Here is an 18,593-nt window from a genome sequence, read left to right as displayed (position 1 = left end):
TGTGCTCAGCTGCCGCTTGCTGGGTGCCAGCAGGCAGCTGCTCACAGCTCAGCTGGCAGTAGGACCAGTCTGACTCAACTTTTTAAATCCTTCCCACTATTGTCCAGGATAAACAGAGCCATGGACTGGGCACCTCTTCTGCTGCCCAGGGATCCCCAATCCAGTGCACAAGGAAAACAGCAGAAAGCAGACACTTCTGCCTTGTGGATTCACCCCATTTATTGAAGGCAAACAGATGGCAAATAACTGGAACACAGAAAAGTTGTAATCTGACTTTGGCCTCTGATTTTCCTGTGTGATTGACACCACAATGAAGGAAAAAAAAAATTGTGTATTAAAAAAAAAAAACAGTGAGAGGATTAAAAGAATGTTGAACAATTAGTGACATCAGTGACATCTCATGTGAACAGATGGAAGATTAATAATGACAAGGAAATTCAAAGCCATGCCTAGCATTCCTTACTGCAAACAAGATTCTGCAGGGGGTAGGGATAATGCTCTCCAAGGAAAATCAGCAGAGAATAACCCATCCACACTGGCTTTGTGAGCAGCATGGTTTACTTTGGGAAGACGGTGACCACCTCGTAGCCCTCCGGGGGAATCACCCGTTCCCGTGCATGCCTCTCGCAGTAGATTTGGTCTTCCACAAAGAAGTGTCCTTTCTGCTTGAGATTGGTGCCACAGTCGCTGCACACGTAGCACTCAGGATGGCGCTGCTTGTCCCGGATCTTCACAAACATCCCTCTGGGGAAGGAACCAGCACCCCTCAGTGCCCACCACTGTCTCCCTCTCCCCAGCCACCTCCCGCTCAGCCCAGACCCACACCAGTCCTGAAGGTGAAGTTTTCTTCTGCTCCTGACGAGTCAAAGTACAGGCCCTACCTCTGGTCAGGCAGATGTTAACAGCGCTTTTAGAAGCCCAGCATGTGCTGGCATAGCAACTCTTCTCTAGAAAGAGTTTCCCAGCATTGATCTGCATAAGTTTCACAGGGACAGCCACCTGTGGTGGCAAGAATTACTGTGATGGCATCTTTAGCTGGTGGCTGCAGATGGCACAACAGCATTCAAATGCCCAGGATCAAATGGCAGGCAGTAGCTTGACCATCTGGGGGAGCAAAATCCAGGTACAAACCAAGTGGATGGCAACACAAATGGAGAACTGCAGGGATGAAGGCTGCACAGCCAGCACTGCCCTTTTTGCTAGTGACTGATATGCCAGGTCCATGTGGGAGAAGCACAGAGACCAAATCCTGGTTTTCATCTCGGACACAGCTGCTCGGGAGCTGCAGTGAACAGATCCAGCCAAATGTGGGCCAGCTCTTACTGGAAGACTTCACAGCTTAACCCAACAGATGACTACGAAAACTACAAAAATGACACAGCAATTTGTTAACTACCATCAGCCCCAACACAACAATTTTCCAGTATTATTTTGTTCCAGCAGCCGTCTCTATTTTCTGTAATTCATTAGTTTTGAGTGCTATTCAAGGCCTTGTGCTTTCTCTCCAGACCTACTCAGCTGGTAGAATAATTACAGGGTTTGTCTCTGATTCATATTTTACAGGGTATGGATTGCCTCTACTGTAATCTCTGCTGGTCCAGATGCTCCAGCATGCCAGGACCATGCAGTCACAGTGTATTGGGTCTCAGCAACAATCTGATAGCCTGTGGTGGGCAGCATCTGAGAAATCAGAATTCTGCCATGACAATGCAGGTTTGGCTACCGCCACTTGACTGCTGTGTAGTAAACTGTTAAGTTAAGGGGGCTGCAGGGAAGAATTTGAGGTTGAAAAACTGATCAACTCAAAGACATGGGTCGGGTGCCTCATGTGGTCACACTTAGGGTGCAGCAGCTCTCTATCAAACCCAAACCCCAGGTCTGCTGGAGTTGGATTTTACCCACTTTAATAAAGACAAAAAAACCATCTGCATAGACACAGTGGAGGTGTAAGGTCTTACAGGAGAGTGGGGACCAGAATGCAGCTCTGCAGTCCCCACCGCCTCTGACCACCAAGGCAAGTCTCCATGCCACACCTGGGAGCACTGAGACAGGAAATGCATTAAATACACAGGCCCTGAATGGAAAGGTCATTTTGTTTCCAAATGCTGTAAATGGATTTCAGGTAAGAAGCAAAACACTGCAGCAACAACTGCCTCAAGGTTTGTCTCACAGGGACTTGCTCTGGTTTCCACTGATACAGATCTGTAGATGCAAACTCCTGCCTCACTGCAGGGAATTGCAAAGTTAGCGTTATTAAAGCTGGTGAGAATAAATGTGCCTCGAGTCTCCTGGCTGCACTGGGTGTGGGTAGGTGAAGTTGTTTGGGTGCAGTACCTCAGCCCCTGGCACAGGCATGGGCTGCTCACCTGCAACCCCAGGGACAGGCTTACTTACACAATGCCAGATCCACACTTGTCGCACATGGGCAGCTTCTGGGCATTCCCAATCGATGAGGCCACCTTTGTGGTAGGGGCTTTGACGCTCCTAAATCCAGACGGTTTGGTAGGGTCCCCTGGGGGTGGAAGGAGAGTGCTTCAGAGCATGTGAGATGCGTGGCTCGAGGCTGTTCCTCCCAAGCAGATGCTCTGCTGGGGGCATGACATTCTTTAACCCCAGCTCTGAGGTGGGGATTCATGCATAGAAAGTGGGCAGGGATTTAGGGATGTGTGGGGAGGAAGGAGAGGAGGGACACAGCTGAACCTGGCCCTGGAAATGTGAGGGCCTGAGTTGGTGGGCAGTCAGATGAGAGTATCTGCTCATCTTAAAAGCCCATCAGACTTCAGCTGATGTGTCTCACATGCACAGATGCACAAAGCAAAGCAAAGCCCCAGCCTTGGCGGCACTGGAGTCTGCCTGATGTGTCCTGATCACACACTTAGGGTCAAGCTGATTCCCAGATTTGAGCTCAGAAAGAGGTGGGTGTCCTGGCAGGCTAGAGAGGACTGACAAAGTCCTTTTCCAGTCTGCTGTCTGTTTTACAGTGGAGCTGGTTTTCCCAAGACTCCTGGAAGATCTGGTTAACAAACTCCTTCTTGCAGAGCCCTGGGACACTGGGGATAACCTTGCACTCCCCTGCTGTTGCACAGCATGCTCCAGGTATCTCCCTATTGCAACTTCTCTGGGGCAGGGAATTCCTGCAGGGTCTTCACAGGAGTGCTGACCTGGATGCCTAAACCAGCAGTGGATCCTAGATGTGGAATATGAGGCAAGCCTTTAAATATCTGCAGGGAAAAAGGAGCCTTTTACAAAATGACACCAATGATGGGACTAATCTTACCTATATGACTTTTCCAAGGGGTTCCACAGTTAACAAGGGAAGAAGGCTGCTGAGACTCCCATGATATTTTGTCAGAAACACCTTGGACTGTGAGGGACACTGATGAAACCCTTCTGACCAGTGTCAAACCAAGAGCACACTTACAATGGGCATTCCCAGTGAAGCGGTAGAAACACCCTCCAAAGACACGCCCTGGTGACCAGCAAGGTCAGGAACTCACCACAGCCCAGGGCAGTGTCAGTGATAGAAGAGCTGAAGGAAAAGGGAGGAAATGCCTACCTCAGCTGTGGGGCAGGTGATGCTGCACTGGTTTGCCTTTAGGGCAGCCTTCAGCTCAGAGGTTTGTACTCAGCTCCGTGCAGATGCTGGTCCAGAGGTGCAAGTTCCCTAACCCTCCGAACACAGCAAGAAGCACCTGCCCTCCAAGAGCTGCTGCAAGTGACCCTCACTGGGAAGCAAGCAGCAGCAATCACATTTTCAGACTCTTCCCTATGACTTCTGTTCGTTCCCTCTGCCTCAACCAGCACTTTGCTCTTATCAGCAACATTGACAGCACGTTTTAAAATCTCTCTTAATCAAACACCCACAGGAAACATGGCATGTTCCACCCAGTGGAACACTCCACTTTTGAGTACAAGGTCCGGTCTTAAAAGACAAGCCGCGGTGCTTCCAGACACCCACACTCGGCCGCTGCGTCTGGCCCAGGCTCTCAGCCAGTGTGAGTCAGCGAAGCCCAGTCAGTGATGCCCCAAGGGCCTTGTCCCAGCTGGGGATGGCTCACAGCTGCCATTCACAAGCCATTGCCTGGAGCCAGGCTGGGAGAAGCCGCCATCCAATGTGCCATTTATCACACGGAACGATCTGACTCGCAGCAGCGTGTGTTTGATGCTGGCCGGAGCACACAGGCTGGGCCATGGGGCATTATCAGCCCACTGTGGAATAATGCCAGAGCCTATCCCAGCCGGCCCGTGATAGGACAGGCAAACCTTGTGCCAGAGAATCCCAACAATGCTGCAAATCTTCAAAGAAAGATAAAACAGAGAGGCTTTTGCTTCTTATCTTCTTCACCACTACTAAGCACAGGGGAGGACCTTGGCTTCGTGAGAAGTCCTGGCTACTCCTTCCATGCAGGAGCTGAACCCTGAGGGCAAGCTGCAAACACTCAATATTTAAAAGATGCTTTCAGGTAGGTATTTTAACAGCATATTAAAGACTCCACGATCCTGGTTTCTTTCTTCCTATTGTTTCCTTATTTCCTTCATTTTGCTGTTTTTTTCCCTACAGATCCCTCAGACCTACCAGCATTTGGCTGATCTGTTTCTCTTTGTGGTATCTCAGCACCAGGCTTTTTTTGGATTAAACTGAATGCACCACTGCCAAACTAATAACACAAAAGACAGTCTCAACTGGCCTAAGGACAAAAAAAGGTCATTCTTGGAATTCTTTTCCCATTCATTTGTTTATTTTATTTTATTTAAGGGGAGAAAAGAGCACTATTTAGCCCCCAGTAAGTTAATTGGCCTTTTTATCTTTAAGTCTATAGCTCTGAACCGCACAAGTTCAGATGTCAGATCAAGAATGCCAAGAAGAGCGAATTTTCAGAGGTTAAAAGCTATGAACTGCTCACTCTAACCCAGCTTCTGTATTTTTACATTCAGCTGCACAAGTGGATACTTTTTCTTGCGTAGGGGGATGGAGTTCAGAAGCACTAGAACTCCCTGAAGAGCAGTATCTTGTGATAACATCCAAAGTCTTGAATCTAAGATGGTCTTTAATCAGTGAATATTATTTTAAAGGGGGTAAAACTTCAGAAACTATAGAAGGTTTTGTGACTTTTAAAATTCCTTTTTGATCACTCAGTGTTGCAAGGGTTTATTTCTGGAGCACTCAATGATTAAGCAATGATATGGGCCCAGAGACACTGAAACTAATCAGTGAGAGAATATTAAGGAATCAAATTAGTGACAGGGTCTGTAGGTTTTTGTAGAAACCACCTACACATTACCTTGAACAATCAACAGCTAAAAGGAAAATAAAGTTTTAAATGCTACTCAGCCCAAAGAATGGCAGAGCAGAAGAGTGCACTCAGATCGGGTGTGCAGTAAGTACTCACCTTTCTCCTCTGACTCCAAGATCTCCTGCAACACAAGAAACGAAGCAGACTGTCTGGGTGGTTCATTTGACTCTTGATTCTCCTGCAGCATCTTGTAAACCTCAGATTGTTTGTCTATGGCAATGTTGCCTGGAGTCTGGTTATGCTGATCTAAACTGAGGAAGGAAAAGAGAATAAATACACTTGTTAAACAGATGAAACTAAAGCCAATCCCTCCAGCAAACCTTTCAGAATGCATCATATGACTGAAGAATGAACGTGCAAAGCACATGCACGACAAGAGGTCATGAACGTGGAGGTGCTGGATGTGCTCCGGCTGGGATTGGCACGCTGGGCTGTCTGTGCACGCCACTGCCAGCAGCTGCTCGCCGATTGCCCCCAGCCGGTCGCCCAAGGGTTCTCCCTGCTTCACAACTACCATACACTCCAGCAACTAAAACCTTCTGCCTGGGAAATCACTGCTCTGTTAATAGGAAGATAAAGAATTCATGTGCTGGGATGGCAATCCCACGTGGTAGCTGTGCCATCCACGCATGTTCCCTGCATGCATAAACTACCTTACACTACGGTGAATCCCAAACTAAGTAAAGTTTATTCCATTAAAAAGAAATCTTTGCAAGTACTTTATGAATTGCTTGTAAATGTCACCTTCACAAGGTAACAGCTGTAGGATCTAACTAGAAGATTCCCTGATTGGCAGTAATTTAGTCTGGTTTCCAAGTGAGTGTTACTATTTCCATTTCATAGGTGGAGGCTCTGAGGCACAGCCCATTTACAGTACTTCACTAAGGTTAATGAGCAGGTCAAGGACAGAGATTTCTGCCTGCTAAGGCTAAGCCCTCAGTGCAGCTGCCCCGAGGTGCTGCTGCCACCCCTCACCTCGACTTAGAGCCCAAGGTGCTTCAGGGGCAGCTTTTTACAGTGCAGGGTCATTGTGCCACTGGAAGGGTCTTTGGGCATAAAAAAAAGAGTCTGGAGGCAGTACCTAGGATATTCTCCACATCCAGTGCGTAGAGGATAGGCTTAAACTCCAGGAGGATATTTAGAATATCCCTTGGGAAAAGCTTTCCAATGTCTATTGACACTGAAATACCAGAGGAGATTATCATGGACAGGTGAGCAACCTCCAAACTAAAGGATTTGAAAATAGTTTGGACAAATATACAGTGGGAATTATTTAAATCAATGGTTTAAATTGCCAAATGCTGGACTAAGGGATGGACTAAAGGACACAGGGAGTTCCTGCCTGCCTTGTGTTCTGTAGCTGCAGTAAAACATATACAATAAAATGAAATAGCTGACAAATCTCCTCTGATGGCTCAATTGTATAATGCAGTCTTGTAAATGGTCTACTCAGTTTCACCATTCCTGCACTCTGTGATTGCATGAAAAGTACATAAACATCCTGAGGTTCAGACTAAATTGCAGAGGGAAATCTTTTTCTTGAGGAGGCAACTGCATACTTTCCATGCCAATGAGCAATTGAGTCATCCGGGAGTTACTCTACATAATAAACTTTTCAAGCATCAGAAGTAAAATCATCACATGAGTTATAAAATGCTATTTCCATAAAAAGAATTTCATAAAATGCTTCCATCTTTAGCAATTTTCAGTGGAGCAGGAAGCACATTAGACATGCAAGCAGTTGAACCTTTGAAGCCCGCATCTCAGTTACTGAACCCAAAATAAAATAATTATGTGCCTTCTATTAGACAGAAGATGTCCCATGCTCCACATCACATTCATCTCATGTAAACTCAATACTCCACTGCTCTATCCACCCATAAAAACATTATGCAAGAAGCCTTTCATTGCAGATTGCATACTAAGAATGTTTCAATAACATGCATCCAAAAAGCAAAGGCTACATCATCTTAAAAAGCACTAGAGTCAAACAAAGCCATCACATTTCAACCATGCATTGTGGCAGTGTGAAACATACAGATCAGCCCTCCCAGGTATGCACCCTATACGTACACTTGCACATACAAGACTTCCAAAAGACTGTAAAAAGCATCAAACCTGAATTTGTACCAGTGGAGTAGAACACCTCAGGGCAGAAGGCTATGCTGCTTAAATTAAAAAACATCACCAGAAAGCATGTGTATCTTTTGAAAATGCAAGGCCACAGGCACAGAAATTCTATCTGCAAGATGGTGAGTCTCTGTATGCTAGCTGGTTTTTGGCACCTCCTGTTACACAAGTACTTCATCTGCAGCAATCACCAGCAACTGGAGTCCTTTACCATGCACTCGAGAGCCCTCATGTAGAAACTTTGTAGGGAACAACCCCAACTACTTTTATTGGGTCTTACACACACATTACTGGATCTCATTGCTGCTACCATGGGCAACTTGCAACACTGACTAACACTGGATCACTGAGCCTTAAATATTGCCGAGAAGATGGTAATAAAAACCATAAAGACATAGCATTACACAGAATTTTCAGAAAGCAGAGTTTATTTTTTACTAATGATATTTTACTATTTTATGCCAGCCCATTTTGCAAAGTTTACAAGGATCTCAAGGCTACAGGAAGGCCCAGTGCTTGGAGCACTCCCTTTTGCTATGAAACAATTGCTGGTGTCTCAGGCTCCATTGTGAGCACTCTCAGCTCTCCAGGCCAGCACAGAGAGCTGGCAGTGTGACCACTTCTGGTACACATGGCACTGACTACAAGCCAGAGCAGTGACTTACAGAAAGTAACTGCACTGAGTAACAAGGCAGGAGTAAATCCTCAGCCTCCCGCTATGTCTTGGCTGCTGGCACATGGCAAAGCTTGGCTGTGTGGGTGCAGGGGTGAGGACACCAGATTTTCTGCTTTGAAGCACATGGTTCCCAGAAGGGAACTGTGAGCAGTCCAGGAGCCATGAAATCTGGCTGTGTCCTTTTCTGTCCCATGGAGGCCCTGGGATTGACCAGTGCCTGGACCACAAGTCACACACCTGCAAGCTGCTTGGTCACATAGGAGAAGGTTCACAATTCATTCTTGACTAGACCCCTCCTGTGAGACAGATAAATGTGCTTTCTGTTTCACCCATCCTGACACTGAGGTCCTCCCTGTAAAACCCAGAGGCTGTCACTTAGAGGCACGGGCCAGGGGTTCCCAAGTACCACAAAGACATCAAACAGGACCCAGGCCTTGCGATGCTGAGGCTCACCACACGTCTACAGACCTCAGAGCATGTTGAGCATCCTCCACTCCTTCGTGCAGAGGTAGCCTGTGCTGCAGGAACCTCTGCAGACAAGTGGGCAGGGGTGGGAACAGAGACTGTCCCTCCATGTGCCTGGTGCCTGCCAGGCTGCTCCAAACTCATGAGTGCTGTCAGCCAGAGATGGAGACCATGGGTACCTGCTTCAGCCTGAAATGAAACAAGCTCAGCACACACCCATGGCCAGTGAAACAAAAGAACAAAGACTGGCAGCACCTGTCAGTCACAAACAACAAAAGCCATTTCAAGTGCAGGAAAAACACCAGCTTTCAGGATAAAGTGCTCTCCTACCCTTAGCAAAGCCATCTGCTGCAGGTAGCTCCTCCAGAAAAGCCACCAGCTGCTGTCAGGTCCCGCTGTATGGGTGTGCAGGGGGCAATGGACATACTGACAGGCTAAAAACACGTTTGGGTGTTCCCCACGGTGTTGGGCACAGACACGAGGCAGAGAAAGCTCTTGTGAAGAGTCATGCACTAACATTGGAAGGGTGAAATGTAAATGCTGTTTTCTTGTGACCGGACAATGCCATGAGCCACAGACGAGGACGAGGGACTCGTGGACACCGAAATGCGGATGAGCAGATGTGCTGAGCTGGCTGCAGAGGTTGTGGGCAGGTTACCTGGGGAAATCAGGGCTAACAGAAGAGATCTGCCCCTGCAGGGTGTCCATGATGTTGCTCTGCGAATAGAGCTGCAGGGGAGAATTGAACTGCACGTGCAGCACTTTGAGTCCCGGCACCTCCACTTCCACAGGGCTGTTGGGGCAGACCTGGGCCGCGTGCTTCAGCTGCTCGGGCCCCACTCGGAGCTGGCTGGGGCTGGAGGCGCTGCTGTGCCTGCGCCGCGGCTCGGAGCTCTGCAGAGGGTCATACACGGAGGCGATGGGAGCCTGCATCGCACCCCCCGGCCACAGGCGGCTGCCAGCCCACGCGGCCACATGGGCAGTGTGAGGCGGGGTTGTTTAAGGTTTGTTTGGGGTTTACATTGCCAAATTGAGGGGAAAATGCAGAGGAGGAAGAAAGGAAAGAAGAAAGAAATTAATGAAGGACAAAGCCAAATATTTCAAGCCATCAAGCAGCTGCAGAATACTGTCTGAAGGACACACCACTGAATACACAACTTTACATTAAAGGCTTCTGGCTAACGCTGTGCCTCTGGTCTCACACTCCAGGGGTGTCCACACAAAAACTAAAAATCAAGCACTCTACTGATAAGCAAATGCATGGGCTGTAAAAGCAATGAAGAAATGGCAGCAGGGGTTTCATTATACGCTAACTCCCTGTGCACACACTTGTGGTCCCACTGTCCAGACAAGAAATGCCACCTTCACTGCTGCTCTTCTCAAAGCTAGCCTGGGCATCCTACTGAGGAGAAATCTCACCTCCCATCCCAAACCAGATGTGCTCAGCAGTGGCGCTTCTCCCTCCCCACCTACTTTGTGACATCACATCCAGTGGAGATATTTGCCTTTATTTCTTTATGTACTACAGCCCTGCATTTACACCATACACCCTCTAAGGATGAAGCACAGACTAGGTCTCCAGTCATGTCACCATGTGCAGTGGCAGGATCAGGTGCTGGGTTCAGATAGGCTGTGTATCTGCAGGGTTCAGGATGGGGATGCAGATAAATGTCAAGTAAACCCAGAGCAAGGTCAGCCATGTACCAAATAACTCAGCAAAACAGATGGGCAGGAATTTAAAGGCAGCCGGAAAGGTGTGTGAAGGGAGAACCTACACATCCTGTGCTTGTGCACTGGGGAGACTACAGTGAGTTTTTAATGGCAAGCTGAGGTCTCTGGCTCCCACTGAAAACCAGCAGTAATTTAATTGCTTTTGATGACTCTGTAAACAAAAGCATATTAGCATCAAAGGCCTCATCCACAGTTTCCCCAGCATTCCTTTGCCACTTGCTGTGTTTCAGCAAGGAGAAGATGAAAGAGATGCCATGTATCCAAGATGGAGCAGGGCTGGCAATGGACCTTCCTGCTAGGAGGAGCAGAGTGAGCCACAGCCCTAGAAGGAACCCACCTCTTTGCTGATCCCAGCAAGGGAAAGGGATCAGCTACAATTTTCCAGCCAAATCTACCTGGCTTCCAGGGAGTGCTCTCACACGGAGGGGACTCCAGACTAGACCAAAGATGGTGTCTGACTGCCAGACCTGCATTAACCTGGTCCCATCAGGTTAATGCAAAGTCAGATTTTCCTTGTCCTTGCTCTGCTTTTGCCCAGACCCTGAAGGAGGCTGCTGAGTCTACCAGAAGCAAATGAGGAACAATCTGTCAGCTCGTCTACCAGCTGCAGCACTGTAACTGCCTAGAAAGGACCATGCTGCAGACATGGCTGCCAATGCAAGGAGCTTGCATTGAGCTTGAGGTTTCACTCACGAGAAAGTTTCCAGGCTTGTGTTAAACCACAATTCCAGGTCTTTGTACCCTGCAACAGCAGAGGCTGAAGTTACTTTTGTTTCCCCATTCACAAGTCAGAAATTTAGCCAAGTATTACCGAAAGCACTGGTCTTCCAGCTTTTATTATAAAAACAGCCAAAGCAGTTTGATACTGCTATACAGAGACTTAGGGCAGTTAAGCAACCTGACCATTACAGCCACAGCCAGAAAGCTTTCAGATAGCTCCTAGTTTATTATCTCCAATGAAAAAAGGGGAACTTTGAAATTCTAGGGTAAAATAATGTCTTTGGTGAGGCTCAGCTGCAAACACAAAAATGAACAGGCCCTTTTAAGGTTGGGACCCTTTCCAATCTCATACATAAAACCCCTCACACAGCAATGAATGTTTCAGCTATGTTTCAAAACTCCTGTGAAAAGCAAAGTTTGATAATAAAATACAGAAACAGCCAAACTGAGGCTCAGCCTGTCTGTGAATCCCAGGCCAGCTGAAAACAGGGACAGGTGTGCCTCCTGCACTAGCTGGTGCCTTTCCTGCCCAGCATTGCAGTGAAGCTGGCACAAAACCCTAACTTTAGGGAGTGCTTGTAACAAGCTATCAGGCACCTGTTCAGACCAGCGGGCTGGTAGGTCATGCTCAACACACGCGGAAACTGCGTCGGTCTCTGCTAAACAAAGAAACACAACAGCATTAATTTCATATCTGCACCTCATGAAACGTTCCCCACTCCTCCGAACCCTGTCCCTGGGAACACCATTCACGCTCGTGCCTCTTCTACTTCCCTTGTCCTGAAAGAGAACTTTTCTTGGTTTAACAAACAGGTACCCTCGCAGTGAACTCGTGTCTCCTGAAGCCTTTCCCTGGAGGCCCAGGGAGGGAGGGGAGGCGAAGGAGGTACTTACGGCTTGGTAGGCTCCAGGGCCCCAGGTGCTGTTTTTGTCTCCACCGCACTGTTGAAGGTCTGGATGTTCTCTGAGGAGTAGAGGCCTGCCGGGCTGTTGTACTGAGCAGTGATCACCCTGGGGGCAGAAGCTGTGGCAGCAGTGAAGGGCACTGCACTCCGATTGTGTGCACTTCCTATGTGCCTTATTTCCTGCATGCAAAGGAGCAGAGGCAACAATCAGAGGTGCTCAGACATGCAGGTGGATGTGACAGGGCAGCCCCACAGCCACTACAGTGGTGACCTTCATGTGTGGTCTCAGCTGAGGAGCAGGTGACCACGACCACCAAAGCAAGTGAGCATCCTCCATGTGTCGTGAGTGCCTATCCTGGATGGCTTCAGGATGACCTTCAGGACATTTCAGAGTTGACACACTGGGAACATAAGAGCTCAGAAACACTGCCAGAGCTATTAGCTCAAGGTGCCACACACCTGGGAGCTCCTGCAAGCCTATGGTAAGCTACGGGACCAACCTTCTCATCCAAGACTACAGATTCTAAGCATTCCTTGCAATTCCTGAGAGGGTTAATTTCTGTGGAAAAGTGAAGATGAGAGGCAGAAAGAGGAGCACTTCTCAATGACATCTGAAAGTCTGGCTTCCTTTAGATAAGACAACCCAAAAAGAAGGAATTTGTCATTACTACAAGGGCTCTGGAGCATCTCTGCTCCTTCAGTTAAGACTGGGGTTCACAGCTGTCTTTGATGAACAACTTTGGAATTTCTGAAGAAGAAATTTATGGGGAATTATAAGGTAAAACTGGGTTGTGAGCTATAAAACCTGCCTGCAGAGGCACATGGCAGCACAAAGGAGCACATGGAGGCACACAGAGGCTTGTCTCCACCGGACCCTGGGGGGAGGAGGTGTCACAAGGCAGACCCCCCCAGAGAGGAGTCTGCCGGGAGCTGACGGACAAGTGAACAGCGAGTGATCACCCCATAAAAGGACATTTAGGAAATGTGTTACTGATGTGGCAACACAAGATAGGTCATGCCATATAAAGAAATACTGTGCCTTGGAAAGGTGTATAAAACCAACTCACTCCTTTGAATAAATGATTCAGATTCCCTGCCAGTCTGGGTCCAAGATTCAATTGCCAACAAAATTCCCACAACAAAGGTGTGAAGATGACCATTGTTATTACAAAAGATCGTCCACAGGCAGTGACAGCTAACTTTTAGCAACTTCTTCAGTGTCAGAAGTACAAGATATCACTCAGATGTTCTGGGTTTGCTGCAAACTGGAGGCTTCCAGCAGTAGGAGAGTACACTTAGAAACACAGGCTACAATCTAATAAGAACAGGGGCAATTCCAAGTCAAGTAAGACTCGAGCTAAGACTCTCCTTAACCACAGGCAGTGCTAACAAAAATGAGGACATTTCTAAGCCCCATCACCAGTTCAGTAGGCTGGGAATTAGCAGCCTTATGGCAGAGATAACATCCAGGGCTTATTTCTCCCCAGAGAAGATGCTTGACCAAAGTAAGGATAAAGTATAATGGAGCCTCACTAGAGCAGGCATAAGAAAGGACTAACAGCCACAGGGCTGGCTGAGATATCGAAGGCTAAGAGATGGCACCAAACCATGATTTTTGAAATGTTTCAGCCAGCTGTAGAGATTGGGCATGGCTTCAATACACAGCTAACAGCCAATGGCACAGGATGAAACGGGGCACTTCTCGGCATGCTGGGCCCATGGGTCCCAGCTCTAATTAACACACCTAGTTCTCACTCCTACTCTATATAGGCACTGACTCCCTACAGCAATGATGTGAGCTTTTACTGCCCTACGAACATCTCACAGCAGTTGTTTGATATAGTTACAGGATAAACACTCATTAGAAAAAAGTATGACTTAAATCCCCCTACAGATCTTTCTTTAAATCACTTTTTTGTCTCCAGACTTCCTTAGGCAGCTGGCCAGCCTTCCCAGACTGACAGGTGGGAGTCATCTCACTTCATGGCATTCAAATGCTATTTATGGCATCAAGCAGAGCATAGGACGCCTTGGAGAAGAGTGGCGTGGATCCAAACGCCCTCATGAATTACAAGTCATTTGAAATCATTTGAATCAAGATGTTCAGGTGCAGAGTGACAAGGCTGCTCTCCCATGGCTTTCTGGCCAATATGTATGGATGTTAGCCATGAAGCTTTCCCACATACCAAAGGAAAAAAGACCCTGGAGTAATTAGCTAATCTCCCTTTGTTGCAATCTCATTCAAACCACATAACAGGACTTGTGAAAATAGTCTTTCCCATGGCAAACCCATGGATTTTAGCAAAAAAAAAATTTACTTTAGCCTGTATATCAAACCATGGGGAACAGTTATCTTATATCAGCACTAAAAACACATGCTAGACCACCATGCAGAGGCCATGAGTGGGAGAGGGTTACAGATGTGCACATAAATAGTCAGCTTCATGAAAGACTGAGGCAAAAGGTTTAGGCTAAGGAAGTTATATTCTTAGGTCAAATAGGCTCAAAGTTGAAATCATGTCACAACATGCATTGAGGAAACACTTAAGCATTAACCAAGAATTAGAGAAAGGGAAGTAATTTACAGTTTGGTTTGGCTTTTTTTAACTCTGGCTTCCTAAGAAAGTAAGGTGTCTCAATTACATAGCCAACATGCACATGGGCATGTTGAATCTTTGAATGTGTCAGCCAAGCCCAAATTAGTTTGAACAGTGATGGAGGCCTCAAGGATCCTTAATTTCCTGCAAGTGTTGAGAAAATAGGGCAGCTACATGGAGAAGAGAGACTGACATCACATTAGTACCTTGACTCCAAGAACTGCCACACACTCCGGCACAGAATCCACATAGGACCTTTTGTCCTACTTTTGGCCACCAGGTAGGTTTTCTGCTGTGCAGTAACACCAAGACCGTAAGTCCAGCTTTCCAAAGTGTTGGGACATCTTCAGGAGCTCTCAGGTGTAGAGAGGTCACTGACTATAAGGGAGTTTATAACAGTTAAATAGAGAAATTGGTGCAGAAGCTGATGTCTGAAGATTAGAAAAATCCCATCTGGAGAACAGCACAGAAGGTGAAAAACCCAAGTGTCTACAGACAAGTATTACAAGAGCACTAACAGTATAAAGGGCATTTGGACAATCCAAATTCTCCAGCACTTCCTGTTACGCCAAGCTGTTCTTTCTGCTTGAGCTGTGGAAGGAATTTGCAAAGAACAAGTGCCTTCATGATCCCAAGATCAAAAGATAACATGTTCTCACTGTCAAATACATTTATCTAGGGATTTTCCCGAACTGCCAATCTAGGGCCTGTGCTGTGCAGCAGTTTTGTTAAAGCCCCTGATCATGGAGTTGTGTTTATGTGATAGTCTCTCACTCAATACTAGAAAAAAATCAGGTAAGTGACACTCCCAAAAACCTGTCTACCAACAGGCAAGTGGAAAATGCTAATGCAAAAACCCAGTTGTACTGTGCATATATGTGGGGACAGCACCTGGTTTATGCATTTGAGATGCCTAGGGTTTGCAGCATCTCTAAGGCTGTGGCAATCCCAGGACCAACACAAGGAAAAGGGGGCAAGTAGCATTAAACAGCATCCCTGGCTGGAGCACAGACTGCTAGAGCAGTAAGCAATGGTCTGTTTGCAAAGGAAGAACTGGCAATCAGCTAAAAGGGCATGATCTTATCTAGTCAGGACATGACCTACTCTTTCTTTGAGAGTAGTACAGAGGAGTGTGACCAATGTTAGATCTCTTCAGAGATACCTTCTGTTGGCACCTGCAGGCAGAACTGGAAGCACTTGCCTCACTCTCCCTGCAAGCTGTGGCACTTCCTCAGTCCCCTTATACCAGCCCTGTCAGCAGCGAGCAGGGATACCAGCAGTGGTTATTTTGGTCTGAAGCTGGGGTACGGAAGCTCACAAGCCACCAGGTAGGATATTCAAGAGCAGTATTTTACCACTATAAACTGATACCATGATACTTCAACTGCTTTGTCTGCACGGACATCAGCCTTGCTCCCCTCCTTCCTTTGCAGGGGTTATGTTTCCAGAGGAGCCAGCAGAGTGACTAGACCAAGCTAAACTAGATTAGCAGCTGCACAGACTTCTCTGCCAGCTGATTCCGAACTCCGGCTTCACTTTGAAAATGAAGCCATTCCTTCAACAGACCCCTCCCTACCTGAAACTACACCATCTATAAGAACAAGCTCCAAGTGGCTTTGGAGCACAACCCCACATGCTCCCACTGCAAATGTCCCCATCTCACAGAAAAAGCTATTTTTCAATCCCAAAGACAAACAACGTTTGTAGGACCCTAGCTTCACGTCAGATATGCACATCTTCTGCCAGGTGAGTTTTCTGGGTGTTGGTGTTAGTGGCAGTAGCCCTCTCCAGGGGCAGATGGGACACAGCTGTGTGTTGCAGGAGCTGCAACAGGGCCACTCTAGCTGGGTGCTAAGGGGGTCCCACCACTGTCCTCCCAGCACAGAGCTGCCAGCAAAGGTGCCATGCTGTGAGGATGGGGAAAACATCCCTGTACCAGGGCAGGAAGCATATCAGCATTTCCTACTGCACCAGCTGCAGGCTGCGTCATGGGGAGTTATCTGGGAAAACAATGGCCCTTTCCTCCCTCTCATATGAGGCCGTCCTCAGTGATGCTGACATCCAGGCTGTGAAATCCCCACAGCTACATCAGCTGTCACTTCTGTGTCTGGAGCCAGCCAGTGGCTTGTGGCACGGGCTTCCCCCTCACCAACTGGACCTGTTTGATCAGGGCATGCGACTCCAGGGAAATTCCCCGCTGTCAGTGAAGCAGACAGCCAGACCAGGATGAGCCACCTCTATCAGCTGAGCTGGGACTCATCCTATGCACCAGTGGCATAAAGCCATCCGGACACCTCCATGGCCTTATGCCCTTGAGCAGGCTCGGAGCAGACTGGGGTGAGGGTGGGTTCTTGGGTCCCTTCCACCCTGCAGTGACGTGGCCGAGGCCATCCTGTGCAAGGCCTGCACTGACCTCACTACCACCAGAAACAGGAAAAATCTGGAGGCTTTTTGTACTCACTAAATAAACTAAACCAAGATGTGAGGGGTCAGACAGCCTCTCCCGTAAGTGGGGTTTTCCTCTCCCCACAGCATGGCCTGAAGGCATCCAGCTGGGCTGGGCCCTCATAGGTGCTGGCTAATTCCCCCGCTGCCACCACACTACAGCACCCTCACTCCCCTGCCTGCCCCCTGCCCCTTCCCAGGTGACCTCTCTTCAATCTCTGGAGGAAAGAGAGGTCAAACATGGAGCAGGGGGCTGCTTGAAGCCAAAAACTAGTTTCAGGTGTGCAGTAGTGATTTAGAGACTGGCCAGCAGAGTTATTTCCTAAAGCTCCTGCTCTTGGAGTCAGGGGATTCACTCTGACCTCATGTCCCAAACTAAAAAAAACAATTTAAAAAATCAGCACCCAGACACTGCAGGGAAAAGCAAAGCCCCCACAGCCCCATGCAGCCAAGTGAGCCAGCAAAACTCGCTGCCTCACGGGGCCTCAGAAACATGGGATGTTTTTGCATCCCAAGTCACAGCCCAGAAGCTCAGGGCAGGCGATGCTGGACTGCACACCTCGAGAGCCATGCCAAAAGGAAACAAGATTAAACATTTCTCAGTACAAATGTTTACTCAGCTCTAAGAAAACGGGCCCCTGACCAAACCAGAGAGTGAGAGCACTGTGGTGCTGTGGGCAGTGGAGGAGAGCAGAGACCAGCAGGCAAACCCCCCCAGCTCCATCCTTGCCTTTGCAAAGTCATCCAGGGAGCAAAGGCTGTACTCAAGACCAGCTGACGTGTCTGGGGGAGGCCACTCGTGCCAAACACGCAGCAACAGCTCAGGAGAGGACATCTTTACGGCAAACTCTACCCCATGCTATGTTTCATCAGCTGCAATCACAAGTATTAAGAAGTGCCTTTACTTTCAGCTCTCTCTCTGTTATTGTTTGGGGTTTTTCAGCTATGGAAAGATCTTTTGCAATGCTTTGAAATCTGATTAAAAATTAGGAAGGGTTTGGGGTTTTGTTATTGTAGGGGTGTAAAACAACAAGACTGGCTTCCCACATCCTCTCTCTCCACATCCCTGACACATTCCACTCCCATGCAGTAACACCTTTTAACCAAAACCAGCAGGTCACGATATGCCAGCACAGCTCCCAGTCTCAAACAGTGTTGTTACTTTATATACCTATTGCTTCATGCATTGCCCACACATGCACAGCCTTATCAAAGGCCAAGCCAGTCACACACCCAGCTTCTATAGCCCCCGCCTGCTTCGTATCCAAGGAAATAAAATACACAAGACGGAAACAATGACATCACTCTGCAAGGAAAAGGATGAGCACAGGACAGGCACTTTTAAGAAGGAAGACAGAATTGGCTGGTCTGTTTCTCTCATCCTAAAAATACCCTGATTCACCCTCAGAGCTCCTCCAGCTGCTAACCTCTGTCTGAAGGTTATTTCTATTAAATAAAAAATCCTTATATTTGAAAGCTCTTACTTCTTGTGATTAAGAAGAGCTGAACTATCCACCTCAAACCAAGAATTTTCAATGACATTCTCAAGGTGTGATGTTAATATTTGTGCCTTATTGCAAGGAGGTATATAGCCTTCAGGGAGATGGACAAGTTTTTGTAGACAGTCCTG

General features: G+C 47.7%; 1 protein-coding gene across 9 annotated transcripts in view; it reads right to left on the bottom strand.

Annotated features, from left to right (window-relative positions):
* Positions 1–197: 197 nt before the first annotated feature.
* Positions 198–18,593, bottom strand: part of PDLIM1 (PDZ and LIM domain 1) — a 43,839-nt gene continuing 25,443 nt past the window's right edge. For 3 of the 9 annotated variants that reach the window (XM_017725918.1, XM_008643725.2, XM_017725925.1), the window contains exons 4-8: positions 11,614–11,675; positions 9,224–9,520; positions 5,391–5,545; positions 2,395–2,512; positions 198–744 (exon numbers count right to left, since the gene is read on the bottom strand). In XM_017725918.1, coding sequence (XP_017581407.1) covers positions 558–744; positions 2,395–2,512; positions 5,391–5,545; positions 9,224–9,520; positions 11,614–11,675 — 819 coding nt within the window. In that variant the 3' untranslated portion in view covers positions 198–557. The other 6 variants (XM_017725919.1, XM_017725920.1, XM_017725923.1 and 3 more) reach the window with 6 other exon arrangements.

The sequence above is a fragment of the Corvus brachyrhynchos genome, unplaced genomic scaffold (genome assembly GCF_000691975.1).
Source record: "Corvus brachyrhynchos isolate BGI_N302 unplaced genomic scaffold, ASM69197v1 scaffold61, whole genome shotgun sequence".
In the NCBI taxonomy this organism is placed as follows: Eukaryota; Metazoa; Chordata; class Aves; order Passeriformes; family Corvidae; genus Corvus; species Corvus brachyrhynchos.
Note: the sequence above shows the minus strand (reverse complement) of the source record. Positions and strands in the feature narration are given on the sequence as shown.